Below are 27,640 nucleotides of genomic sequence, written 5' to 3'. Positions count from 1 at the left end.
CCTACCAACCCCTTCATTAGTTTTGGCAGCCTAAATATCTATGGGGGCTTCCCTAGTGGCTCAGATGGTAAAGAATCTGCCTGCAATGTGGGAGACCCAGGTTTGATTCCTTGGTCGGGAAGATCCCCTGGAGAAGGGAATTGCAACCCACTCCAGTATTCTTGCCTGGGAAATCCGTGGACAGAGGAGCCTGGCAGGCTACAGTCCGGAATAAGACATTTACAAGTAAAATGCTTTCAAAATGTGTATTCTGAAAAGAAGAAATATATCAACATTGCTTGTGGGTGGCTGAGTACATCAGTCATCAACATGTCAATATTTCTACACATATGAATGTAATATTTTGATAATGCATTATCACAACACCTAGTGTTCACTCAACACTTCCATGCATTCCTGACCTCAGAAGCAAATCAAACTGTATCTTGTGGATCTACATTGAGTGCAAGCCCTACTGATGGAAAAACCTCTCTGCCTACAAGACACTGATATTCTTTATATGTTACCTGCCAAGTTGGAAGAGTACAATGAAAAAATAGTGGCTTGGTGACAGCATTTCACTAGATGTTAGAATGACATGATCAGAAAATAAAATAAGAAAACTTTCATTCTTGATGCTTTTCACATCTTGGACCGTCTCTGAAAATCCAGTTCTATAAGGCTTTTTCTGCAAAATTATTGGCAGATAGGAACTTTTCAGCTAGCACGTGTCAAAGCCTCCGCCGGGAATGTAAACTGTACAATAATTTTTTTCTGTCTTCAGACACCTAGAACAGAAACCTTAAACACCCAAGTGTCAAAAGAAGACAGATAACCCAATAAATTTGCTAGAGCAGGGACAGGGAAAACAAACACAGCCCTTCTGTTATACAGACGTCTGTTAACTCGCTCGGACCACTAGCCTGAAACCTCAGCCTGCCACACGTCTTTCCTGTCGGGCTGTTTATTTAGACTCCTGTAAAGCCTCTTGGCACCCATTTTTTAATTTCAGCTTGCTTCTTGTTAGTTTTCTGAAAAGCATAGCAAGATCCACTGTTTAACAAAAACACACACAAACCAGGGAAGGAGGAGATGGATAGTGGGAGGCAGTGGGTGCAGGCAACTCCCAGCAAGTGCAAGAAGACCACATTCCTGGTCCCATTTGTTTATAATGGGGTGCAAGGTTTGCAACTCGGGTCATTCCATCATGCGTGCTTGGGTTTAACCCTCTGTCCATCCTCAGGAAGGATTTTGCTTCACGTAGGCTTGTAGTCTGCATTCACTCATGAAACATTTTCTTCATGCTCCTTGCTAATGTGGGTAAGAAAAAGAATCTTCAGTGGCACTTGATATTTCATCCTGGTGGCTTTGATCAGAGGGTTCAAGGAGGCTGCAAGCAGTCATCATGTCCCACTAAAGAGGAAAGATAATAGGCTTTTGAATTCAAAGATCATCATCAAGTAGCATTATTTTTCTTCAGTGTGACTGATAATCCATGAAGCAGCAACTGTTTATCAAGAAACTGTTGCATTCAAAGTGTTGGACCTGATCTATGGGTAAAGTGAACATATTTTGCGAACCAAAAATTGGAATTCAGAGTCTTGCATGAAATTACTGTGGCAGGTTCCAACTCAAGAGGCAGTCCAGACAATGAAGTGTGGGTGCCTAAAGTACTGGAATTTATAGGCATTTTGATGACTTAGGGGAACCATGTTAAAGACTGTTTAAAAGTGGGTTGCTTATTCTGCAAAAGCATGGCTTAGGGTCTCTGTAGTTATGGGGAATATAAAATTTCTTCATCTCTGCACTGTCTCTTGGCTCCCAGCCTTGTATAGTTGGAAGCAATCTCTCAGTTTTCTACAAGCCCAAAGACTCAATTTATACTTCCTTTATAGTGTTCATCAGTTTCTACAGTGAATAGTAATTTATCCTAGAACATAGTGATTTCCCTAAAATTGTGAGGTTGTCAGGGACTGTTGGGTAAGAGAAGGAAAGAAAGAGATTCTTCAAAAAAAAAAAGTAAATTTCACCCATAATTCCATTACATGTGTGTGTGTGCATGTATGTCTGTGTGCCCACATGCACATATGTGCATATAAAGGAAGAAGTGACAGTCTCAGATTATCTCTAACATACAATCCCACCCCTCCCCCAGGATTAATCACATTAGTATTTAAAGGCATTACTTTCCTAGATTTTGTTCTGGTGCTTAAATCTGATCTATAGGTATATACATATATGACACAAACAGCCACATATATACTTCTTTTCCACAAAGATGGAATCTACTATACCTATTGATATACAGCTTGTTTTTATAATACAATTATATGTATATCTGATGAAGTACATATTGTTCTATGCATTCTTTCTAATAGTTGCATAGCATACCTTTAAATAAACATACCGTCTTTTATTTAACTAATTCCCCAGACGGATGAACATGAAACTCATTGCCAACTTTTGGTTTGACAAACAAGGCTGCAATTAACATCATTATGTATATTTTTTCATGGTTGTTGTTGTTGTTTGTTGTTTAGTTGCTAAGATGTGTCTGACTCTTTTGAAACCCCATGGACTGTAGCCTACCAGGCTCCTCTGTCCATAGGATTCTTCAGGCAAGATTATTGGAGTGGGTTGCCCTTTTCTTCCTCAAGGGATCTTCCTGACCCAAAGATTGAACCCATGTCTCCTGCATTGGCAGGCAGATTCCTTACCAGTGAGCCACCAGGGAGGATGAAATGGTTAGATAGCATCACCTACTCAATGGACCTGAATCTGAGCAAACTCAGGGAGACAGTGGAGGACAGAGGAGCCTGGTGTGCTACAGTCCATGGGATCACAAAGAGTTGGACACGTCTTAGCGACTGAACAACAACAAATGTATTTTTTCACTGATTTTAGTTACTGTTTCTGAAAGATATTAATATCATCCTAGAAATAGTGATGCTGACAACCGGGTCTTGTCTTTAGTTATTCATGTCTCATAAGAAGGAATTTGAGATGGAAGGGGAAGAGATCATCAGCAACATAAACACAGAAGGTCTGGAAGATAAATGTTAGCAGGGTCCATCCATATGCTGTTGGGAGAAAAGGAAGCCTGAGTCTCTAACTTCTGGTGTCTGGTCTCATTGGGAAAGGATCTCTGAGCAAGCAATGCTTCCAGCTCTCTTACGTGGTCATTTTAATTCTAATGATTATTAGGTAAATTTAATAGCACTGAATTCCTATAACTCATTCAGATTCTATTCTCACTAAGCAACATTCTCTGCCAAGTCTGTCTTTTGGGTTTGTGTAACTCCTCCCTTGAGACATGGATCCTCCCAGCATGCCCATGAAATTCTTGAATGTACAGAATTACTGTCCTCTGGGCCATTTGAAAGCCATCTTGTCATTAATGTGGCCAACAACTTGCCCCCATGCTCTATCTTCAGTTACATGCTTGGATAGATGATGGCAAGCTTCTAGAAGGCAAGAGCCACAGTGGTTTGAGTTTGTCAGTCCTATAGCTAGAGAACAGTGGCAGAGGGGGCACTGACTGCTAAGTCGGTTTCTCAGCATCTTCACATTGAGATCTTCCTGGTGCAGGCTGTCATCCATGACATCAGTACTGCCTGCAGTTGACTCTACTGTCTTCAGTCTCACTCTCCTCAAAATCGCTCTTAAAGAGCATCCTATTGTTTATAAAATAAAGTATAATCCCCTAAGAGCTGACATTTAAAACCTGAGTCCATCTTAATTTAGTGGTCCAATTTCTCACTACATTACACCTTTTTTATTCCCATTTCCAGGTCTCTGCTTCTACTATTCTTTCCACTTGAAAGACGCTTCCATTCCCACCACGCTGCCATTGAGAAACACAAACTGTATTTGTAAGCTAGAAGGTAGAAAAGTCTCACTGAAGGGTGGGAACTTCTGTGGAAATGTGAAGGTTTGACAAGACTGGAGACTTCTGTAGGGAGAGAGAAAAGTTTAGGACAAACCAGTCAGAGACCTAGCTCCCTCCCTCCCATCCCTGGCTTTTCTTTTTGAGCTATGGTGGTTAACCAAAGAATAAAGTCTTTTAATAATTAAAAAACATTTTCATAAATAGTCACTATTGTGTATCTGTATTATTTTTATAAAGGTAAAATTGGCATTTTATCTCAACCTTTCTTGGGTGGCCAAGGTATAAAAGCTGTGAAACAGAAATTAAATCTGTATTTGTTAGATTAACATGATACTGTCCCTTGGGACTGAATAAAAAGTGAATTATTCAATGAGGGGGAAGAAAACTTTCTAAACTCGACCAACATGATGCTTATTTTCTTTTTGAACTTGGTTCGTTGACACCGCCACCAAGCAACCATTTATGAAGTTGTTTTAGAAATAACTTGGCCAAGTTGGTCAGATTCTCCATGTTAAACTCATTATAAGTTTAACATTTTTTTTCTTCAGAAAAACATAGAGATTTTTTAACAAGTCGTTAAATATTATTCTATAAGGCAATTCAAAATCTAGAGCACTTTATTCAGAAGGATTCTTATTTAATTTTATTATATTATGTGGAATATGTAATGTTTTCCAAGTTTCAAGGATAAATCTTTCCTAAAAGTTGCCCTGACTTGCTGTTTACCTTGCTGTAAAGAACAGCGAGAGACCCAACCATGAACCCATCTCAAATGAAGTTCAGATTTATGGTTGGATACCATTGCTGCCAATCAGTTCTGCCCCCAAGAAAGTTATAAAAAGATCCAGGACACCTCTCTCCTTTGAATTGGATGTCCAGTTTTCTGAATACCCCCACCTCCAAAGCTGAGATATCCAGATCTGCTATACTTATGAAAAAGGTAAAAAATTTCACAGAGCATTGAAAACTACATGGCAGTATATTTTGTGCAATAAAGCTTTAACACAAAAATAAATGGGCCACGTAATATCAACTTGACTGGTTTCTAGATCTCTTGATGTCTGGAGATTTCTGCTTTATATCTTATTTTGGGAGAAATAAAAATTGGGCCGAAGCTGGAGTAAGGAGCTAATTCTGAGTTTGGCAAGTGTCCAATACAGATGTGCAGTCAATAGGTGATCAAACAGAACACAGCTCTAAGATTCAAGCCCTTAATCAGAGCTAATGATTTCTTTCTAATGAAAAAATTCCGCTACCAGTTTCGGAGGACGGCCTGTGTTCAGGACCTATTTTACCAGTCTTGAGCGGATAGCATCATGAAACAGTGCAGTTAACCAGGGGCAAAGGAGAGGGTGGGATGAACTGCGAAAGCAGCATTTACATATGTGCACTACCGTTGTATAAAATCGATAGCTAGCAGGAAGCTGCTGTATAACATAGGGAGCTTAGCCCAGCACTCTGTGACTACCTAGAGGGGTAGCGTGGCAGGGGTGGGAGGGAGGCTCAAGAGGGAGAAGATATACACTTTCAACTGTTCGCATTGGTGTATGGCAGAAACCAACACAACTTTGTTGGAAAGGCTTTTAAAAGAAAACCAGCCAAGCACAAAAAGAATGAGAAGGCAAAACAGAACTATCTCAGGAGAGGAAAGGTACAAAGAGCTATCTGAGGAATCTGTTTCCAAACCAGATACAACTTACCCTTGAAGTTAGAAAAAACTATCCGCCTGTACCTTTGATGATGGCGCAAAGCCATGAGAGACATTTTTCCAGGGAGAGTCGAATGTGAATTATGACTAGTTTAGAAGAAAATGCCTTTCACAGGAAGTCTTTGGCAGCTGTGGAAGCTGGATTTAGAAAGGAGTTAATTTAAGTGCACAAATAAATGGAATCTATATACATGGGTATTAAGAATGTCATTTTTGACATTTAAAAAGAATAGATCTTGACCTCAGTTGGAATATATATGTGATGTGTCTCCCATCTCATTCCTAACATCACTAACTGGTGCATTACAACATGGAAAGTAAATGAAGAGAAATGGCATTCCGTCACTGGATCAACATGTTATTTTAGAAATCCCACTTTTAACACAAGGAATATGTTGACAATGGATGGAGCGTGCACTCTCTGAAAACCTCACACAGCGCTGGTAAATCACCCAGAAAGCCAATTCTATATAAATGCTTATGGAACCTCTAAGGGGAAATCCAAAACTTTTTTATTTTTAAATCACATCAAAAGTGAAACAGAGTCTTCCAGCAGCAACAGACTGGGAAAGTGAATGGCAAAACTCGGGTTTCTTCCTCCACTTGGGAAGCCAATCTTTTCTTCCTTTATCTTTAAGTTATTTATTTTAATGGGAGGCAATGAGGGCTTGTGTTTGTATCCAGGTTGATTCTAAAACATTGAGTGGATTTATGTAACAAATCCTCAGGAGGCAAAAGATCCTGATGAGAAACTCATCTTGCCTAACTTGTAACCACAGTATCTAATTCAGATGACCTCCTGGTAATTCCAAGAGCTTTCCTCTCTAATTCCAGTCCAACTTGGCTGTTGGGCCTCAATTTTCATCAAGCTTCTATTCAGGGCTCAGCCACACACACAGTAAATATGCACATCAACCATGAAGAGATTTAATATTTTTGTTTGTTGGTTTTGAATTCAATTGAGCTGAATTTGAAACATTTAGCAAATAATCACTTTCCAAGAGGAGATTTTTTTTCATTTTGAAATGACCATGGTTTTCTTTAGTGCCATGTCTAAGATCAGAGATTGGCCAACTTTTTCTGTAAAAGGCCGGATAGTAAAAATTTTCCGTTGCAATTCCTCAATTTTGGCGCCGTAACACAAAAGCAGTCATAAACAGTACATCAACAAGTAGGGCTGTGTTTCAATAAAACTTTATGTAGACATGTATTTGAATTTCATATAATCTTCATGTGTTAAACAATATTATTTTTCTTTGGCTTTTTTTCCAACCATGTAAAAATATAACAGCAATTTTTAACTTGCAGACCGTGCAAAAACAGCAGGACACATTTGGTCCAAGGCCCAAACCTTGCTGACCCCCGTCTGAGAACTTCAGAAGGGAAGAGAATGCCAAAGGACACTTCCAGGAGTTATTAAAAGATGCAGCCCCTTCCTCAAAGGTTAAGGTCAACTAGTTATGATAGTATTGTTGTCCATGAAATATTGTCTGATTTGTACCTAGGCACAAAGATGATAACATCATCCTTTCCCACACCTCTGTAGTCAGTGTGGTCACATGGCTTAATCTGGCCAAGGAGATATCAGAGCAAGTGACAGGTGCCCCCCGGGTGAAAAATGAAAGAGCAAATACATGACTTAACAGATTCCCTTATCAAGTTTAAAGCAGTTATAAATGGCAAAGTACCAACTACTGACCTTTAGAACAAGAAGTAAAGTTCTGTTGTATTAAGCCACTGAGATTTGATGGTGATTTGTTATCATGCTTTAGCCCAGCCTGTACTAAATGAAATCAGCTTGCTGTACATTATGATCAGAGAACACCTATGGCTTCTTAAAATGAAACATTTAAGCCCATTTCGGCAGGAGCCAGTCACTTTGCCAACTAAAAATCAGCTACTAAATACATCATGAATTTATTATCCTTGAGTCTTTTGACTGCAGAGAAAACCGTAAAAAGTATAGATAATTTTAAGTGATACTGTTCAGTGTAGATGAAAGTATTATAAGGTAGGTCATTTCATAATCTGCTGCTCGGAAAATAAACTTCTGGAACCTTTCTGGAAAGCCACTTTCCTATACATCAAGATCTTTTACAATTTTTCAAACTTTTTGACTTTGAATTCTACTGCTAGGAATCTATCCTAAAAAGATAATTAAGAATCCAGGCAATTATTTATGAATAATGATATCTATTCTTATTAAAATAGCAACAACAACAAAAATCTTGAAAACAATTGTACCCAACTTTACAGCCAGTAGTCTTGCCTGGAATCTCCAGGCAAGACAGAGGAACCTGGCAGGCTACAGTCCATAGGGCTGTAAGGAGCTGGACATGACTGAGCGACTGAGCACACACACTGTAACAACAAAGCTCAGTGGCTTAATGTATTCCCTGCTCACTTTACAGTCTGATCAAGTATTTGGGGATAGCCTCTGTCTGATATGCCAGCATCCAGTTTCTGCCATTTCATGGGACCACCATCTTCCAGGGCTCCCATGGTGGATCCACTGCATTCAGCTAGCCGTAAAGCAAAGAGAGCTAGTTAGGAGGAAATGGCATACACCATACTTTCATTCCATTTGTCAGAAGACAATCGCGTAACCCCATGTGACCACAGGGGAGGCTGGGAATGTAGTCTCCTTGTGCGTTCAGGAAGAGGGAAGGAAGTTGGGAAACATCTAGGCTGTTTTTGCCATGTTCACTGCAGGCAACTGCGATGGACTGTCTGCTTTCAGTTCTCGAAAATACATACTCTGCTTCAGCTCCAGTTCTTTACTAAATGGACTCTTCCACTCAGTCAAGCTTTTCCTGCCAGATTCCAAATTGGTTTCGAATCTGACCTCTGAGGAGCTTTTCTAAATTGCTCCAGTCAGAATGAACTTGTCCCTTTCTCCACGGTTCTGTTGCATGAATCTCTACTACAACCCTTCTCAGAGACTGACTTGTATTAGAGGAAATCATGTATGTTTCTCAATCAGAGAGAAGGTGCTCTGGTGCTTTCACACAATGGGCTCTCAGCAAATGTTAACTCCCTTCCTTTGCCTTTCAATCAACATCTGCTAAAGCTAATGGAACAAAAATGCACTGGCCAGCACTTCACATTAATGCTGCAGGTTTTAGCTCTCCCCCTTAGCAGATATTATATGAAGAACAGTTATAGGAAGGTCCAGAAGAACCATCCAAGAAGCTCATGGGCTTTAAACCCTCGTTGGGGATTGATTTAAGAACCAAAGGATCTAGCATAAGATTTCTTATTCCTCTGATAATCCTGTCGTATTTTGCAGATTTTAAAACCCTCTGTGGATTTTTCCTATTCCTGGAAAATCCAAGTTCTTCTGTAAATCAACTTTTCAGCCCAGTGGGTATAAAAACAGCCTGTGTAGTGAATGGGCTTCAGCTTTGCTGAGTTTGCAGGCAAACGGAAAGAAAAGCAAAGAAATAAAATAAAAGTGAGAGGTGTGAACCTTCCCCATCCATCTTAATGGAGTGCTAACCTTCCTGCCTCAAGGTGACCATTTGAATTCTAGAACTATTAAACAATGAGCTGAAATCCAAACACTCAGTCTGGGAGTGAAGTCTCCTTGAGAAAGGACAGCTGTGTCCAGTTTTGACTACAGTTCGGGCTTAAGAAAACAAACACACACCAAACGAAACTGATCTTGGCTGTCCTCTGTCAGCTTTAGGCTCTAGAATCTCCCCTCTTTGCTCTGCCCTGAAAAATTCACCCTCTTTAAAAGGTAGATGGAATGCTAAGCATGGTCTTACTGTTCGAGATGGCACCTGAGTTGGGGAAACTTAAATCAGAGACTATCTTTCATCAAGGAATGTACCTCTTAGAATTTAGAATCTCAGCAATGGTTGGTGTTCACCATTTGGAATGATTGGTATGGTGCCAAGTATTATACTTGGCCCTGCTCGTTTGAATCAGGGGTCAACAAACACACATGGATGATATGGTAGAAAGGGGCCAAAAGAGAACAAAGACTAGCCGAAAGAGCTTAACAAGAACCCAGAAAGAGCGAACAAGAGTACTCGTTTCTAGAGCATTCTGTTTGATAGCCTCCTCCTTTACAAATAAAAGAATTGGAACCAAACAACAAACAACTGCCTCTTGTTTCTGATGTTTGGTAGCGGGGTGAAAAAAGAACACCTGCCTGGAAGTCAAGTCAGACATGGGCTTCATTCCCAGCTTTAGGACTTAGCAAGCTGCTTTACCTCAGGAAAATGCCTTAATTTCCCTGACCTAGGCACCTCATCCTTAAAATATGAATTACAACATTGCTTTGTAGTTTTGTTAAATTTTGAGAACTAAAGGATATCTTGGATATAATCAGCAATCAAAATTGTACTTACTCGTCTGTGATGAATAGGGACTCAGGAGAAATTTTCAGGGAGTCTTTCCTAATAACAGACATCCCTTTAGATTCTCCTACCACCTTCATTTTGCCTGGCCAGTGGCTGCAAACAAACCAACAAGCAAAATCCCACAGGAATCTATATGAAGAAAAAAAATATTGGAAAGCAAAACACCAAAAGGTGAACATCATTTTGGATTTCAGGGAGTTGGCTGGTTTTTGGTTTTTCCTCTTTGTCTGCAGTTTCCAAATTTCCTATGTAAGCATATATTAAACATTTTAATAAATATTTTTGACCAGAAAGAAAAGAGTGAAAAATCAACAAGCACAGAGTAATCAGTAGACTAGTTTATTAAGCAGCTGTTTGCAGGTTGTTAGACATAAACCATGCAAACCTACTCTCCAGGTTTTATGGGCGAGTTCTAAGTGTGGCTATTCCATTCCGTGTGTTTGATTTGCTTCAGTGTATATGGTTACTCTATATACCAAATGCTGTAACACATTAGGGAAAACACATACAATCCCACCTATCTGAAAATCTAGATCCTAAAAAAGTCCTGTGTGCATATTAAAATGATAAAATCAAACTATGTGATGCCTAAGCAAAAAGTGAGCACATTGGAAAGTGGTAAGTGAGGAAGTTATACTAAATACAGACAGCACAGTGTGTTTTTAGGCAGAGAACTCCAGTTCCCATGGAGTAATTCGTGTTGGTGGAAGAGATGGTAAAGGAGTAGAGAATCCAGGGTAGGTGAAAAACAAATTAGAAATGATTAAAGACTTTACACTGAGGATGCAAGAAATGCAACAGAGAAGGGATGTTGGGAACGGGATCCTGGAATTACGATGATTGTAGAGAAATTCACATGTCTTCGGCGCAAAACAAAAGAGTTGTGATCCTATAGTTTTGTTAGGTAACAAAATTACCTATGATGCAGCTATAATCATGTTAACTTTTTTGCCAAGTTAGTGTTGTTTAATGTGGAAAATTGGATACCCTACTTAATCAATGTGTTTGGCTGTATATAATAGAATGTGTCACTAAAAGTGATTTGAATAACAGAAGCCTAGAGGTAAAGTGGTCTCAAGGTTAATGACTCAGTAACATCAAAGATCCAGACTCTTACAGGTAGTTTTCTCTCTGCTACCCTCTAAGTGCCATGACTCCCCACATAGCTGCAATATGACTGTGACCATTCCAAATATCATATCCCTATACAATCTCTGACTCTTTGTAGACCCCATGGACTGTAGCCCACCAGGCTCCTCTGTTCATGGAATTCTCCAGGCAAGAATACTGGGGTGGGTAGCCACTCCCTTCTCCAGGGGATCTTCCTGAACCAGGGATTGAACCCAGGTCTCCTGCATTGCAGGCAGATTCTTTCCTATCTGAGCCACCAGGGAAGCCCTGTACAACCTCCTAGAAAGTAGGAAAGAGTCATAATGGAGGTGGGCAAGGAAAGCCAGAGTAGCAAAGGATTTCTCCCCATATGTCTCTCCATCTTTATCAGCGAGAAAGGTATTTCACAGAAATTCCCCCAACAAACTCCTCTGTATAGTCAATGGTCACCACTGGGTAAACGGCCACTTCCGTCAAGGAAGGTAGGAAAGCAAGTACCTGCATTTTCGATTTCTGATGTGGGCTGTGGTCTCTACCGCCATGAAAAAAACAGGGTAGCAGTTAGCTGTTGTGTAGAGAATCAACAGTAGGCATTACAACTACTGTTTGTAAAATAAAACACGTTCATTCTGTTAATTTACTTTCAAGTTCTCTATTCCTGCAAAAAATTTGCTATTTCAGCAAGTGATTCAATGGGGTTACTTTAGCAGATATTTCTTAAAATAAAAGTACCTGGACTCCATACTACGCCCCCACCACATACACACACGCATACACACACACATACATGCACACACAGCAAACACTCCTAATACTTGCCTCTATTTTATTTTGTTTTCTCTTTGCTCTTTCTAAAATATTTGTTCCTTGGCTGAAATTACAGAATAAGATAATCTTACAATTACAAAAGATAGTGTTTATTTCTTGTCCTTTGGATTTTTGTGGACTTCCCTTTTTGGTTTCAGATGATATTACAGAAATTGTGATAACAACAACAAAACCCCCAGAAGCCAAGAATATGTGGTTTCTATGACTGTTTACCTTTTTTTCTGCAAAGTTTGAAAGCAATATTTCGCAAACACTTTTGAAATCCCACCATAAATGATGAACATTTATTCATCAAGCACTGAAAGAAAATTAAGCAAAAATAGAAGTTAGACAAAAATATAGTGCATAATTAAAGTAGCTTCTATTAACTTACTCAGATGCCATGAACATAATTTCAAACACCAAAGGTGAATATACATTCACAACAGTTTAATTTTTAAACAAATAAAAATGATGTATGAATATCATTTGAAATCAAAAGCTGCCGGTCCTGAAGGGGTTAATAATAATTAAACAGTGAAACAAAAAATAGGCGACAAATTTTCATCTGTTTTGTTTTACTTTCAAATAAAAACTAAATGGAACACAAAATAAGAAGAGCAATTTAAAATTGTCATGCATTATAGTAATTGCTTTGTAATTAGAACACTTCATCTTTTATAAGAGCTTATTACCTGTATAGTGCATTCATCTGCACAAATATTCCTGAATTCCCTAAGGTAATTAGTTTCATGAAATATTGCTGGATGGCACATCCTCCCTCTTCATTACTCCTGAGATTTTATAAAATACAAGAACTCTTACCACAGTGTTATGTTGTGAAATGTAATTAACAGAAAATACTGTATGATAATCCATGCCCATTACTTGGGCAAAATGCAGAGACCCTAAGTATTCCTAGATGACCTAATCAACCAAACCAAATTTATCTCACAAACCTTGACACCTTAAACCTTCACCAGAGAAGATATTAAAGGCCTTGGAAAGCATCTGATTTTGTTAAGCATCTCTTAACCACACAGCTTCCCAAGACTCCATACCACACAATGAATCTATGAAATGACCCAGGAGAATTCCCTTCAGCTCCTTTTCAGTGAAGTCCTCATCTCTCTAATCCACTAGAGCCAATCCCACTTCCCTACTGGCTCCTCTTTATGATGTCTCTATTACTGTCTTCTTGGAAGCCATAGACCATAAGAGATCTTTCACTCACCAGTACTCCACTCAAGGAACATATGTTGTTGAATTTTCTCCAGTAATTCAGAAGAGAGGAATCTAGAAAGTAGGAAAGGTGACAGTGCTAGACAGTGACATCATATAGTTTTCTTTCCCTTTCCTGTTCATATTGAATCCTGCATTTGCTCTTCTATCTACTGATTGTTCCACCAATGTCCAGAGTTTACCTGTGTGTTAAAGTCTTGCACCCTTGCTCTATTCTCTTAGTACTCAAGACAAGAAAATTATTTCTTTTTAAAGGTAACTATTGTTCAGCATTCCAGCATATCAACGAACATTTCCCCAAGTCAATAGCACAAAGATCTAAGACCAAGGTAAAGGAGGGAAAGGTTTTGATTCATCAAAATCAGAATTGCAATTGCTTTTCCAGTTAAGAGCAGCTGTCATGAGAAGTGATTGGTTCTGAGACTAGGGTGTCTACTAAAGCCACTATCACTTGTGTCCAAAGCAATAAGACAATAAAAATGATTTTTAAACATTATTATAATTTTCTTAGATCAATTCATTTGTTGGACACCAACTAAGTCCTCATTATTTTGATAAATAACTAGGGTCAAGACATAGGAAAAATAGAAAACGCAATAATTTTGTTAAAATGAAAATATTTTCTATTCAGGAGAATTATTACCAATGGAACCAAATCTCCATAAAAAACTATAAGATCAACAAGAGGGAATAAATAAAACTTCACATGATCTACACATTTATCATTATCCAAAAATGCTACACACTTCAAATTACCCATAATAAATAATACCAATTTTCAAATTTCCTCAGAGCTCCACTTTTACTACATATTTATGAATGTAGAGAATAGAATGAGGTGGCTTGAGGGACTCCGTGAGAAGGGGTGAAGAGAGTAGAGTACCTGGGATGAAACACAGAAAAACAATCACTCTCAAAAAGATAAAATTATTATTAATTGCTGAAAGATGTGTCTTGATACATAGTTGTGAAAGGGACTTGAAAGTAAAAGATGTTGGGGAGGGCAACTTCAGAGAAGCATTGCTTCTAAAGGAGAATCAGATAAATACAGAAAATAAGGTGACCTTTGGAGATGTAACAATGAAGAGAAAGAAATAGAAAGGAGAAATAAAAATTAATATTCTACAGAAATTAGATAAATAAGATACCGTAATCATTCTTCCTACCCTTACCACCATCAGCATCATACATTACAGAAATTTCACTACATGATACTAAGGAGGGCACTTTTGAAACTAGAAAACATGACCACAAAATACCTAGAAATGAAATCTAAAAAGCAATCCAGATTAATGCAAAGATCCTCCAAGGATAACATAAGAGAACAAAAACTGACTCTCAGTTGAAAATTCTGTCCCATGAAACATAGGAAGAAAAAACAATAACCCTCAAAGTAAATGAAAAATCCTTGAGCAATTATTTAGAGAGACATTTTAATGCCTAGAATCAGAAATTTAAAAACTAAAAATAGTGAATTGCTGGAACTCAGGAAAGAAATTAAAGAAAAAAACAATTATGAAACACTGAATAAATTACTAGTTGCATAAGGGAGACTAGATATAAATGAAAATTTAATAAGAGATATTGAGAAAAGTTAGGGAAACAAGAGCATGAAAATGAGAAAAGAAGGAACAATGACAAGAGTAAAGAAGGCAAAAAAAAGTCCAACATATATGTAACTGGAAAACAAAATTATGGCATGTTTGTACACGGTTAGTGGGAATGTAAACTGGTGCAGCCACTGTGGAAAATACCATGGAGGTTTCTCCAAAACTTAAAACAGAACTACCATATGAGCCAGCAATTCTACTCCTGTGTTTACATCTGATAAAATCAAAAACATTAACTCAAAAAGACACACACACCCCAATGTTCTTAGCAGCATTATTTACAATTGCCAAGTTATAAAAGCAACTTGTGTCCATCAACAGATCAATGGATAAAGAAAATGTGAATACACACACACAACACACACACAATGAGATACTACTCAGACATAAAAAAGAATGAAATTTTGTCATTTGCAGCTGGGTGGTCTGCATTATGCCCTCCAAGTGAAATAGTCAGACAGAGAAAGACAAATACTGTATGATATTGCTTGCTTGTGAAATCTAAAAAAATACAAAAAAAGAAAAAAACCTAGTGAATATAACAAAACAAGCAGATTCACAGATATAGAGAACAAACTAGTGGCTACAAGTATGGAGAGGGCAGATTGAAGAGGGGAGGGTACTGTAAAATACAGGGAAAATTGCCAATATTTTGTAATAATTATAAATGGAGTATAACCTTTAAAACTGTAAATCAATATATTGTATACCTGTAACATATAATATACATCAAGTATACTTTAAGGAAAAAATACTGGAAAAAATGCTGTATCACGGAAGTGAATATTTAAACTATAACCAAGTAAAATGTTCCAGAAATTAAAGAGCATTTAACTCTATATGTTGAAAAGACCTACCTTATGTTGGGAAAAATTGAGATAGAACTATTCTGACCAACCACTAGACCTAACCTATTAAACTATTACCTTTAAAAAACAAAGAAAAAAATCACCAGGAACTTCAGGCAAATGAACAAATTACCTATAAGGACCAAAAAGTCCTTAATCTGATACCAGAGTTTACAAGATCTATTTTAAAAACACATCCATAGTGAAGTCGAATTTTCAAGAAATTCCAAGGAGGAAGTGCAAGTCAAGAATTTTATGCCTATCCAAGGTTTGCTTCGAGTAAAAATTATAGAAAAAAATTTTGAACATCAGTAACTCAGGAAATATACACATGAGTCATTTCTAAAGAATCCACTAGAGCAATGTTTCTTAACTTTTTATTTTCCCATTATTGCCCCCTAAGGAGTCTTTTAAGTTATGCCTGCACACACACACCCACAATCATGAAATGTTAACATCTCACATGCACTGTTTATCTGTTTATGTACTGTTTTGTTTTTTTTTTCAAGATTATGTGCCATTGTATATCTAAGAAATTTTCACACAAGCCCCAAGAACCAACTTTTACTCTCTTGGATGTACTGAAAAACAAACTATTCTTCTACTAGGAGATAAATGAAAAATTTTGGAAAAGTACTGATGAAGCATATATTTCATTGTAAAGTTAGAACTAAAGTAAATGGTGGGGACATAAGTTGAAAAATAGTATTTAAACATCTTGAATTCTGACAAAGTATAAAGAATATTAACCATCTCTCACCAAAAAAAAGAAAATGAAAAAGGAAAGAGAAATGGTAAAGTCAAATAAAATCAATTTACTACTGTATAGGTAAGAGGTTGATGTCAACAGATACCTATTTAATATAGACAAGCCAGAGAATAAAAGAATAAGCAATATATATTTATAAACCACATATGAGATTCCAGACTGGAGGAGAAAAAAACACTATAAAGGACAGTACTGGAACAAAATTGGCATATGTTCAATAGATTAAAGCAATGTGTGAGTGTCAGTCTTGTATTTTGGTTATCGGTTCAGTTCAGTCGCTCAGTCGTGTTCAGCTCTTTGCGACCCCATGAATCGCAGCACACCTGGCCTCCCTGTCCAGATTTTGGTTATATCTGAGGTTATTGATATTTCTCCCGGCAATCTTGATTCCAGCTTGTGCTTCATCCAGCCTGACATTTTGCAGAGATAAAATTTCCAACATCTGTTGGATCATCGAAAAATCAAGAGAGTTCCAGAAAAACAACTACTGGGCTGGAAGAAGCACAAGCTGGAATCAAGATTGCTGGGAGAAATATCAATAACCTCAGATACGCAGATGACCCCACTCTTCTGGCAGAAAGCAAAGAAGAACTAAATAGACTCTTGATGAAAGTCAAAGAGGAGAGTGAAAAAGTTGACTTAAAACTCAAGGTTCAGAAAACTAAGATCATAGCATCCAGCCCCATCACTTCATGGCAAATAGATGGGGAAACAGTGGAAACAGTGAGTCTTTATTTTTTGGGGCTCCAAAATCACTGCAGATGGTAACTGCAGCCATGAAATTAAAAGACACTTGCTCCTTGGAAGGAAAGCTATGACCAAGCTAGACAGCATATTAAGCAGAGACATTACTTTGTCAACAAAGGCCTGTCTAGTCAAAAGCTATGGTTTTTCCAGTAGTCATGTATGGATGTGAGAGTTGGACTATAAAGAAAGCTGAGCACCAAAGAATTGATGCTTTTGAACTGTGGTGTTGGAGAAGACTCTTGAGAGTCCCTTGGACAGCAAGGATATCAAACCAGTCCATCCTAAAGAAAATCAGTCCTGAATATTGATTGGAAGGACTGATGCTAAAGCTGAAACTCCAATTACTTTGGCCACCTGATGCAAAGAGCCAGTTCATTGGAAAAGATCCTGATGCTGGGAAAGATTGAAGGCTGGAGGAGAGGGGGATGACTTAGGATGAGATGGTTGGATAGCATCACTGATGCAATGGACATGAGTTTGAGCAAGCTCCGGGAGTTGGTGAGTGACAGGGGAGCCTGGCGTGCTGCAGTCCATGGGGTCGCAAAGAGTTGGACACGACTGAGCAACTGAACTGAACTGCTTTATTGACTATGCCAAAGCCTATGACTGTGTGGATCACAACAAACTGTGGAAAAATCTTAAAGAGATGGGAATACCAGACTACCTGACCTCCCTCCTGCGAAATCTGTATGCAGGTCAAGAAGCAACAGTTAGAACTGGACATGGAACCACAAACTGGTTCCAAATTGGGAAAAGAGTATGTCAAGACTGCATATTGTCACCCCGCTTATTTAACTTATATGCAGAGTGATGGCTACACAACATTATAAAGCAATCCTAAAGGGGATTTGATCTGAGCTAGGAAGACATGGAGGATATGGAAGGGCAGAAAGTGAGGGCCCATTGAGCATGAAAAGCAGAGAGGACTTGACAAGTTGCATGCTTCCATGAAGCAACGTGGCACTAGGACATTTTTGTTCTTACCTTAAAGGCACTTCAATAAAATCTTTTCCTTCTAGAGTAAAGCCTCAGTGAAGCTCAGGTGGGTCAGGTGTTCAAATAAGCAGCTTAAAAATGGAGTAAGGAACCTTCTGTGTTACTCACTCAGTTGTGTCTGACTCTTTGCAGTCCCATGGACTGTAGCCCACCAGGCTCTTCTGTTCATCAATTCTCCAGACAAGAATACTGGAGTGAGTAGCCATTCCCTTCTCCAGGTGATCATTCCAACACAGGATTGAACCCGGGTCTCCTGTATTGCAGGCAAATTCTTTATCATCTGAGCCACCAGGGAAGCCTCCAATGAGCCTTCTATTCTTCTCCAAATAAGCCATTTTTCTGAGTAAAGTGATGTCTTCTGATTTAATTAATTTTAAGTTAGAGTCAAGTGATTTATGATTTACAAACTTGTAGCTGCAATTTTAGTTAGATGAGTCAGATGGTAAATCAAACCACAGAGAAAGAACCAAGAGCCTGAGGATCAATCAGAGACCATTCTAACTGAAATTTCAAGTATAAAAAGAGAGGTCAGCAAAGGTTTGGGAGAGTAGTAAGAAACCTCTTGCAAGAACATAGTCATTAAAATAACTTTGTGTAATCTCCCCCACTAGAAATAAACTCTGGAAGGATCTGGAAACAGCAACATCTTGGGAACACAGTGTACTATCTTGCAGATGAGAAATGCCAGCCAGAGACACTGTTGGACATGCATAAATTTTATTTCCAGGAATTCAGCCAGGGATACAAAGGAGAGAGTTAGTTGATATTGATGACTATGACTCTTAGGTCTATTTTGAATATAAACATCCATCTCCATGCCTGTTCTTCTCTCACTAGTTTGAGAAAATGGCTAGTCTTGATCTATAACATACTGAAGTTGAAAAATGAAAAAGCAAGTTGCAAAATCTGTAAATACACACTTAATAATGTAAGACTTTAAGTTCTGGAAAATATACACTAAACTTTTAATAGTTACTTACAGTGGGAGGTGTGTGGGGAGGATGGTGAAACAGGGAAAATTAGAACTTCCCTACTATTTATTGTTCCTCATGTGTTTTTTTCCCCTCATGTGCTTTAATAGTAGCAATTATTTATCAACACTTGATATGTACTAGGTGGGTTTCCCTGGTGACTCAGACAGTAAAGAATCCACCTACAACACGGAGTTCAATCCCTGGGTTGGGAGGATCTCCTGGAGAAGGAAATGGCACCCCACTCTAGTATTCTTGCCTGGAGAATCCCAAGAACAGAGGAGCCTGTCGAGCTACAGTCCATGGGGTTGCAAAGTGTCGGACATGACTGAGCAACTAACACTATGTGCTAGGCACTCTTCTAAGTGTACATCAGATGCATTAACTCATATAATACTCACCTAAACCTCATGAAGTAGGAACTATCATTATCCCCATTTTGTAAATAGGAAAACTGAGGACCAAGATTAGCAATTTGCCCAAGGTCCCACCCCTGGTATGTCAAAGAGCTAAGATTCAAATGCAGGTAGAATTGCTCTACTGTACTGTACCTTCAAGCACCCAACAATCAGATACTCAGAAAAGAAGCAAAATTATAACTCATGTAAGGAGTATGACACTTAGAAGGAACTATTGCTATCTGGACCATACATTTGTGAGTCCTCCTGCCCAGAACCATTATCATCCATGTTGGAGTTGCTGTTGAATTTCTTGGCCTCATCACAAATGCCTGAGCCTAGGGCCAGGATGGGTAGGACTGGTTGGTATGGGCAGAGCAGTGGCACCTGACTCAAGCTGTCCAGTCAGAATTGCCCTTCTGAGTTTCTTCAGCTGGACCTGGAGGGGCATAGAGATCCCCATTCGGTGGTGGGAGCCGTGGGCTATGAGGCTCCGAAGGGCTGGAGTAGCCATGTTTCCCATCCTTTGGCGGACACACAGTAAGTGAGAAACAAGGCAGCGAGTAAACTGAGAAGCATCAGAGAGGGAGAACTTCAGACAGGGATCGCCTACATCTTGAGCTACGGTGGCCCCCAAGGCCAAGGGGCAAGTCTCCTCTGCCGTAGCCTGTCTGTTCCACTCTCTGTCACTCCTGAGAGACCTCCCATCAACCTTACATTCCTTTTCTTGTCTATGCAATTTTGACCTGGGTTTTAAATGTTTTTGCCTCTACTATTTTGATCTGGTTATTGCATGCGGCAACAATAAATCATGTTTATCAAGGGGAAAGGGAAGCATTTTGATATTTTTGCTCTAAGGGCCCAGAATTTCAACTTTTGATGCTAAAAGAATTTCATGCAGTAGCTCCAGAGAACAAAGAAAAATGTATAGTCACTTTAAAGAAATAAATTTACTACTTAAAAAAGTCATTAATTCACAAAAACTTGTAGTTTTGAGCATAGTTATTCTGACTGTATGTCTCCATAGAAAATATTAGATGAACTGGTATTTATTTTTACTCATTTCTTTGAAGTGCTTTAGTTTTTTTTCACTTATTCTTCATAATATGGGTCTTTTGTCAAATATATGTGTGTGAATTTGTTTTATATTTTCATAAGACTTTTTATATAAACTTAAAAAAATACCTTATCAAACTTTATTTCCTGGCTCCTAAAATAGTCACCAAAAGTTCTGCTGGTACTGTATTTACTTCACCTATTTCTCTACTCACCGTCTTTAGAAGGAAATATTCATTTCCTTTCTATAAATTATTTCTCCCCAAGGAGCTACTTTGTCTTCTCTGAAGCAACAGAACAATACCTACTCTAAAGACTCAGATCAGAGCAGATAAAGAGGTACAAATGACCCTTTTTCCTGAGGAGCAGGACTTCAGGAAGAGGTGTTGACACTGGTTATGGGATCTGATCAAGTCTTGAGAGGAAGTGTGTGGTGTGTTTGGAACCTACAGCATAAGGCTGGGGAGCCAAATTCTAACCTGTAGTAGCTCAAGTGAATAATAAGTTAATTAAATACATCCTAAAATAAAAGTAAAATATGCAAGACAAGAAAACTAGTATTTATTGAGTGCCTATTATGCCATATGGGCTTCCCAGGTACCTCAGTGGTAAAGAATCTGCCTGCCCATGCAGGAGACACAAGTTCGATCCCTGGGCTGGGAAGATCCCCTGGAGGAGTACGTGGGGCAACCCACTCCACTATTCTTGCCTGAAAATCATGTCGACAGAGGAGCCTGGCGGGCTACAGTCCATGGGGTCGCAAAGAGTTGGATACCACCGAGCACGCACACATTATGCAATATATGGTATACTATGTGTAATTTCAACAAATACTCAGAGTAACTCTAAAAGCAAGAAATAAGCACCCCTCCTTTGAAGATGAGGGAAGCTGAGTTAAAGGAAATTACATAAATTGCCCAAGCAGACATCCTCAGTAAGTGGAGAGCCAGAATTTGAACCCCTAATCTGTAGGCCTCCAGAGTCCCTGCTTTCCCACTATATCACACTACCTTTAAGCAAGCCATTATTCTACTTCATCTATTCTAATAATTACTCTACCATTGATAGCATCCAATAGGCAAGAATTTGGATTGATAAGTTTCTATTTATTCCTTTTACTATAAGCTTAAATATTTTCAGTCGTACAGGTACAGGTAAAAAGGTGATGATTTGAACGCATCGTCATGAGTCTATATCCACAAACAAAATCACACTGGTTTTCCTAAGCCGATCTTGGCAAGACAAAATGTTTCTTTAAAGGCAATAAGTCATTGCAAGGGTCCTGCAGCCCATCAGCTCTAACTATCCTCGAGCGTGAGACTGCTGTCTGCCTCCCCACTGCAGCCTGCAAAGGGCTTTATTATTACCAGCCGAGAGCCACGGCAGCTGAAGGGCACATTGTCACTACAGTTTGCTCTCCCACATGTCAACATATTCTGAGAGCTAGTGACATCTGATTTTAGCTCTTTGCTGCCTTCTATTCCTCTGGCTTTGACAGATTTTAATGAGACAAATGCTAGCTGTGGGTTTCCTGTCTCCACCTTCCTCTACCTTACCCCTCAGAAACTCACTTTCTGCTGCTGTCTTTGGCAAAATGGCAAATTCAACACGACAAACTACTGATAAGGTGAAGTAGACTTATGCCCAGAGGGTAAACTTAGCAGAGCTTTCCCACCCCATCTGACATTGACCCCTGCCTTTACCTCTTCAGTACTGGCAACCAGACCTGCTCCTGACATTCAGGGATGTCAACATCCAGTGACTCGTGAGAGAGCAACAGTTGATGCTTCCATGACTCTTATGTAACAGAAATGCTAGGATATGTGTTGGGAATTGTGAAGTGACTTAGCAGCAGCAGCAGGTTCTTAAGCAAGATGATAGATTAGTGGTTTCTTAAGGAAACTTGGTTGAGTCAGCCCAAATACCTAGGAGGATGCTCAGAATAATGACCATTTATTGAGGATTAGTTACATGTCAGTTACTTTGTGTATTTTTTTTTAATCTGTGACTTAAGCTTTTTTTATTTTAAATTTATTTATTTTTTAATTGAGGGCTTCTCTGGTGGCTCAGACAGTAAAGAATCTGCCTGAAATGTGGGAGACCTAGAAGGATAATTGCCTTACAGAATTGTGTTGTTTTTCTGCCAAACATCAATATGAATCAGCCATAGGTATATTGTGTGTATTTTCTTAATTATTCTCAAGGTTGAACTATCAACACACTCCTATGATGCTGAAAGACCAGCTTTCAGGTTGGACAGACTTGTATCCAAAGTTATATTTCTATCACTTGGGGGGATTCCTTCAGTTTGAAAAGTTTCTTTCCATATGGCTGACCTTCATCTAGGTGAACCGAATTATTGTGATCGCCTCTTCCCTAATCTGCTACTAGGTTTCCTAATATCACAATTTAGATGCTCAAAGTTTGGGGGCAGCTGCAAGAAAGAGGAGATCCTAGAAATCCTGAGTAGGTGGGGCAAGACTCTTGGCACACACAAGGTTTAGGCCTTGCTCTCCTGGAGAGTGATCACTCATAGATTGCCCTGTGGTGCAGAGCAGTGGAATGTCATCAGGACAATGGTTCTGAGGTAGTGTTCCCCGTCCCCTCCAGCTTGGTCAGAGCATGTGAGATATTGAGAGGACAAAGGGAATGACAGACGTGGTCAGGGGTTCCTACAAGAGACCCAGACTATGACATCATCACAGCTGAGAGCCAGGTAGGATTGTCAAACACCAGCAGATGCTGGTGCAAGTCCAGAGGCCAGGTTGGGGCCCCTTTCACCACCAACAGAAACTGGAAAAGGACACAGAGGCCAGATAACCAAAATCTTAACAATTGATATATTTGAGCAATAATCTGATTTTCTACCTGTCTGAATGTTCTAATATCTCTTTAAGAGGCAAGAATTACTTTTTAAATTGTTTTATAAAAACTATTTAATAGTTCAGTGCTCCCTAGAATGATGATAAGACAGAAGTTTGTTTTTTTTCTTTTTTAAACTGTCTTGTTTTTAAAAGTTACTTAGAAGAAACACTTCCTGGAGAGAAGATAATGTTCGACTGACCCTAAAATCGAGATCCAACTTAGTGACTCATAACGGGATGTGGGAAAAGAAATTTTATTTCCATTTGAGCATGTATTGAGTTCTTTTTATGTGCTCAGTCCTCAGATAGCTGGGGGGAAGACTGAGTATAATACCTGATTCCTGATTTCAAGAAGCATTTTTTTAAATTAACTGCAATAAAAATATGTCCTATTTCATGTTATGAAATGTAAATACAAGAAAGAAGTTCAGAGAATAGGAAGATGAGCATGAATGGGAGCAAAATGTCTCCATGTATTCTCTACAGACACACAAGGGATCCCCCTCGAGGACAGTCATATGTTTGTTAGTATATTTAAGGTTCTGAGATGTCTACAGCAAAGGGAGGCATTTAACTTTGAATAACTATTAATACTATCATTTCCCAAATGTATTTGACAATAGGAGCTCTTTTCTCATGGAATACCTTTAGCATCTTGCAGAGTTGCCCAACTTCAGAGCTACTGTTGCCAGAAACAGATTTATGTAGGATACGCTGTGGAAAATTCTTCAAGAGATGGGAATACCAGACCACCTGACCTGCCTCCTGAGAAATCTGTATGCAGATCAAGAAGCAACAGTCAGAACTGGACATGGAACAGTCTGGTTCCAAATCAAGAAAGGAGTATGTCAAGGCTGTATATTGTCACCCTGCTTATTTAACTTATATGAAGAGTACATCATAAGAAATGTTGGACTGGATGAAGCACAAGCTGAAATCAAGATTGCCGGGAGAAATACCAATAATCTCAGATACGCAGATGACACCACACTTATGGCAGAAAGTGAAGAAGAACTAAAGAACTCTTGATGAAAATGAAAGAGGAGAGTGAAAAAGTTGGCTTTAAACTCAACGTTCAGAAAACTAAGATCATGGCATCCAGCCCCATCATTTCATGGCAAATAGATGGGGAAACAGTGGAAACAGCAACAGACTTTTATTTTGGGGGCTCCAAAATCACTGCAGATGGTGACTGCAGCCATGAAATTAAGAGACACTTGCTCCTTGGAAGAAAGTTATGACCAACCTAGGCAGCATATTAAAAAGCAGAGACATTACTTTGCCAACAAAGGCCCGTCTAGTCAAAGCTATGGTTTTTCCAGTAGTCATATATGGATGTGAGAGTTGGACTATAAGGAAAGCTGAGTGCCAAAGAATTGATGCTTTTAAACTGTGGTGTTGGAGAAGACTCTTAAGAGTCCCTGAGATGGCAAGGAGATCCAACCAGTCCATCCTAAAGGAAATCAGTCCTGAATATTCATTGCAAGGACTGATGCTGAAGCTGAAACTCCAATACTTTGGCCACCCAATGCGAAGAGCCAGTTCATTGGAAAAGACCCTGATGCTGGGAAAAATTGAAGGCTGGAGGAGAAGGGGATGACAGAAGATGAGATGATTGGATGGCATCACTGACTCAATGGACATGAGTTTGAGTAGGCTCTGGGAGTTGGTGATAGACAGGGAGGCCTGGTGTGCTATAGTCCATGGGGCTGCAAAGAGTCAGACACAACTGAGCAACTGAACTGCACTCATTCTGGGCCTTGAAGAATGGATCACTTTTTTGATGGGCAGAGGATGGAGGATGGAGAGAATCCTATGGAAGTGAAAGCACAGACTCAAGACATCATAATTAGGGTCCAGATTGATCCTGAGAGCTGAAAGCAGGCCTGGAGGGAGTGAAGGAAGTCAAGTGGTCCTTTTGTAAGGATCAGAGGGGTGTTGAACAGTGATTTACAAAACATGCACCTAGGACTACCTGCACCTGAATTTTCTGGGGTGCTTGTTGTAAACTCTTCAGCCTCAATCTCAGTTCTACCAATGGAAATTTGCATTTTATAATAGCAGCCCAAGTGATTCTTAAGTGCTCTAAAGTTTATAGAGTGAAAGCCAGGCTAGAGAAGGAAAAAAAAAGATTTGACAGGAAAATGAAGTTCAATGGAAAAGGCTGATACCCCACACTCGTGCTTCCATTCATCTAATGTGTATTGAGCACTTGCTGTATACCAAGACCAACCCGAGGTGCTGGGTCTACCTTGCAGGTTGTGACTGGAAAACCCCAGTCATGGTGTAAATTACATCCAATGATCAAGTATGATACACTTACCGTTTGTTTGTCTGCCCCAGGCCACTTGACCAGTTCTGAAATTTTGGCTTCTGTCTCATTCTCGAAACCCATCCCCACATACTCTGCCCCATTCAAGTAAGCAAATTTCTGCCCTGGTCCATTGCTTTGTGCCTTTCTTTTGTTTACCCACTTATTTCTGGCCACCTGCATCTTCTCTGCACTGCCTCTGCATTCTTGCCTTTCTAACTGAGCTCCTGCTAGCTAACAGACTGACCCCTCTGGTGCAGACTGCCTCCTCTCAACCTCCCGCTTGGAGCTTCATGAGTGTCCACTTGCAGACTCACAGTCGCTGTGCCTGGACTGCCTCACTACTCCTTCATGTTGAACCCCTTCTTTGCCGACCACCTACCCAAACTACAGTCGACTTTTGCTGTTGATCCAGGTGGTTTTGTAGAATCAGCTTTGGGGTCAGTCCTAAGTTCAAATCTTAGTTCCTACATTTTTCAGCCATGTGACCTGAGGAAATAGAATTATTTCTCTGAACCTTAGTTTTCTCAACTGAAAAAGGGGGATGGGTAATAATAACGCCATTCCAGATCATCAAGAATGAAACATGATGGTCTATTTTAAGCTTCTAGTGCAAACCCTGGCACATAACAGGTGTTCAATCAATGAGAGGAATTTTATTCATCTTGGGCATCTTTGCCTTCCAGATTGTAATTTTCTTTTAGCACCTACCTCCATACATGTTTCCACAACTTCCAGGGATGGGGGCTGTTTTCTGAGTCCTGGCTCCATGTACACTCTGCAAAAGTGGCACCTATATAACTTTTAAAAGATGATATGTGACTAGTCCACCATCAAGGCTAAGATTAAAAGCCATGAGAGGAAGCAGTGTGAAAACAAAACATCAAGATAGTGTCCCTCAACCAACAGAGCAGGTCCTGTTCTCCTCCACTCCCCATCCCATCCATGCACCCAGGCTTGTTTCCAATGGTGTCAGAACCATTTCAACCCCTGCCACTGCTCTACCACAAAACAGACCTTGGCTGACCACAAATATGGCATTATCCTGATAAGCTCATGGGTTCTAAATAACTCCTGTTTTTTTGAAGGCAAATTTCCTGTCCTTCATTTAATTGCCCTATAATTTGCCAACCACAACAAGGCTAACATTTCCAAGAACGGCTAGTAAAGAAATAATTCTCTGTCTACAAGTTCTTCTTTCTCATAGGTTAAATATCTTCTCTCCATCACTTACTTGATGAAGTCCGTACTTCTTAGCCTAGGGCACAAGGGCCTATATGATCAGGTGCATGTTGCTCACCTCAACAGCCTCACCTCCTGCCACCTTTCCATTCTTAAGCCTTTTGCTGCCGTCATTCTGAAATTCTTGCAGTTCTAGAACTCTCTTGTCTCCCTCTATTTGTACATACTGTTCTCTTTGCATCCTTTCCCCCAGTTCTTTGCCTGGAAAACTTCCATTCAGGCTTGTCATTTCCTCTAGAAACCATCCCATCCCCTCCCCGCCCAGCCTTGGCTAGGTGCACCTTCATGCTGAAAACATTTGTGGCTTTGGTGGCAAAGCACTTATCAGACTATCATAATGAAGCGTGGGTTGACAGTCAGTCTTGCCTACACCTTTGCCACTCAAAGTATTAGAAATGCAGAATTTCTAGGTCCTTCTCAGAGTCGCTGAATCAGAATTTTTGTTTTAACAAGATCTGCAGGTGATTCCTAGGCTCATTGAAGTATGAGAAGTCTTCTCTAATTTAAGACAGACTTTTGAGGTGCCTCAGGAGGAGAACTTGTCTTTCATCTCTGAATTCCCAGTACCTACGACGGTACTTAGAACATCATAGGGGCTTTTTGGCACCATGCCTGTACCTGAACCCCACCTGGCCTCCCGATTTGGGTTTGTATCCCTATTGAGAGAGGACTTGAGCAAAACCTGTTTTTAAGAGAGGCTTTTGTAGTACTCCTAACACGAGC

The 27,640-nt window shown here is 39.5% G+C and overlaps 1 protein-coding gene across 8 annotated transcripts; it reads right to left on the bottom strand.

The window, feature by feature from the left end:
• Nucleotides 1-231: 231 nt before the first annotated feature.
• Nucleotides 232-27,640, bottom strand: LOC145538280 (uncharacterized). Of its 8 annotated transcripts, XR_014076757.1 has the most exons (9): nt 26,910-27,026; nt 26,387-26,468; nt 13,098-13,159; nt 12,098-12,182; nt 11,555-11,621; nt 9,935-10,075; nt 5,569-5,714; nt 3,879-3,931; nt 963-1,392 (listed from the first exon to the last, which is right to left on the bottom strand). XR_014076757.1 is itself a non-coding variant. In XM_081570067.1 (8 exons), exons 2-8 carry the CDS (start codon nt 26,394-26,396, stop codon nt 1,361-1,363), a joined length of 450 nt encoding a protein of 149 aa, XP_081426193.1. In that variant the 5' UTR covers nt 26,397-26,476; nt 26,910-27,005; the 3' UTR covers nt 1,129-1,360. The 8 variants fall into 8 exon arrangements, 3 of the variants coding, with proteins under 3 accessions (XP_081426193.1, XP_081426183.1, XP_081426173.1); XM_081570067.1 differs by lacking the exon at nt 5,569-5,714 and having other exon boundaries at nt 1,129-1,392; nt 26,387-26,476; nt 26,910-27,005; XR_014076759.1 differs by lacking the exons at nt 11,555-11,621; nt 13,098-13,159 and having other exon boundaries at nt 26,387-26,476; nt 26,910-27,033.

The sequence above is a fragment of the Giraffa tippelskirchi genome, chromosome 1 (assembly GCF_054371585.1).
Source record: "Giraffa tippelskirchi isolate mGirTip1 chromosome 1, T2T-mGirTip1v1.2.pri, whole genome shotgun sequence".
In the NCBI taxonomy this organism is placed as follows: domain Eukaryota; kingdom Metazoa; phylum Chordata; class Mammalia; order Artiodactyla; family Giraffidae; genus Giraffa; species Giraffa tippelskirchi.
Note: the sequence above shows the minus strand (reverse complement) of the source record. Positions and strands in the feature narration are given on the sequence as shown.

Excerpts from the sequence above, each read along its gene's own strand:
- LOC145538280 (XM_081570047.1), bottom strand. Across the intron at positions 12,183-13,097 it reads GTTCCTTGAGTGGAGTACTG|TGCTTGATGAATAAATGTTC; the intron begins GTGAGTGAAAGA and ends ATTTTCTTTCAG. Across the intron at positions 10,076-11,554 it reads ATCAGAAATCGAAAATGCAG|ATTCCTGTGGGATTTTGCTT; the intron begins GTACTTGCTTTC and ends TTCTTCATATAG.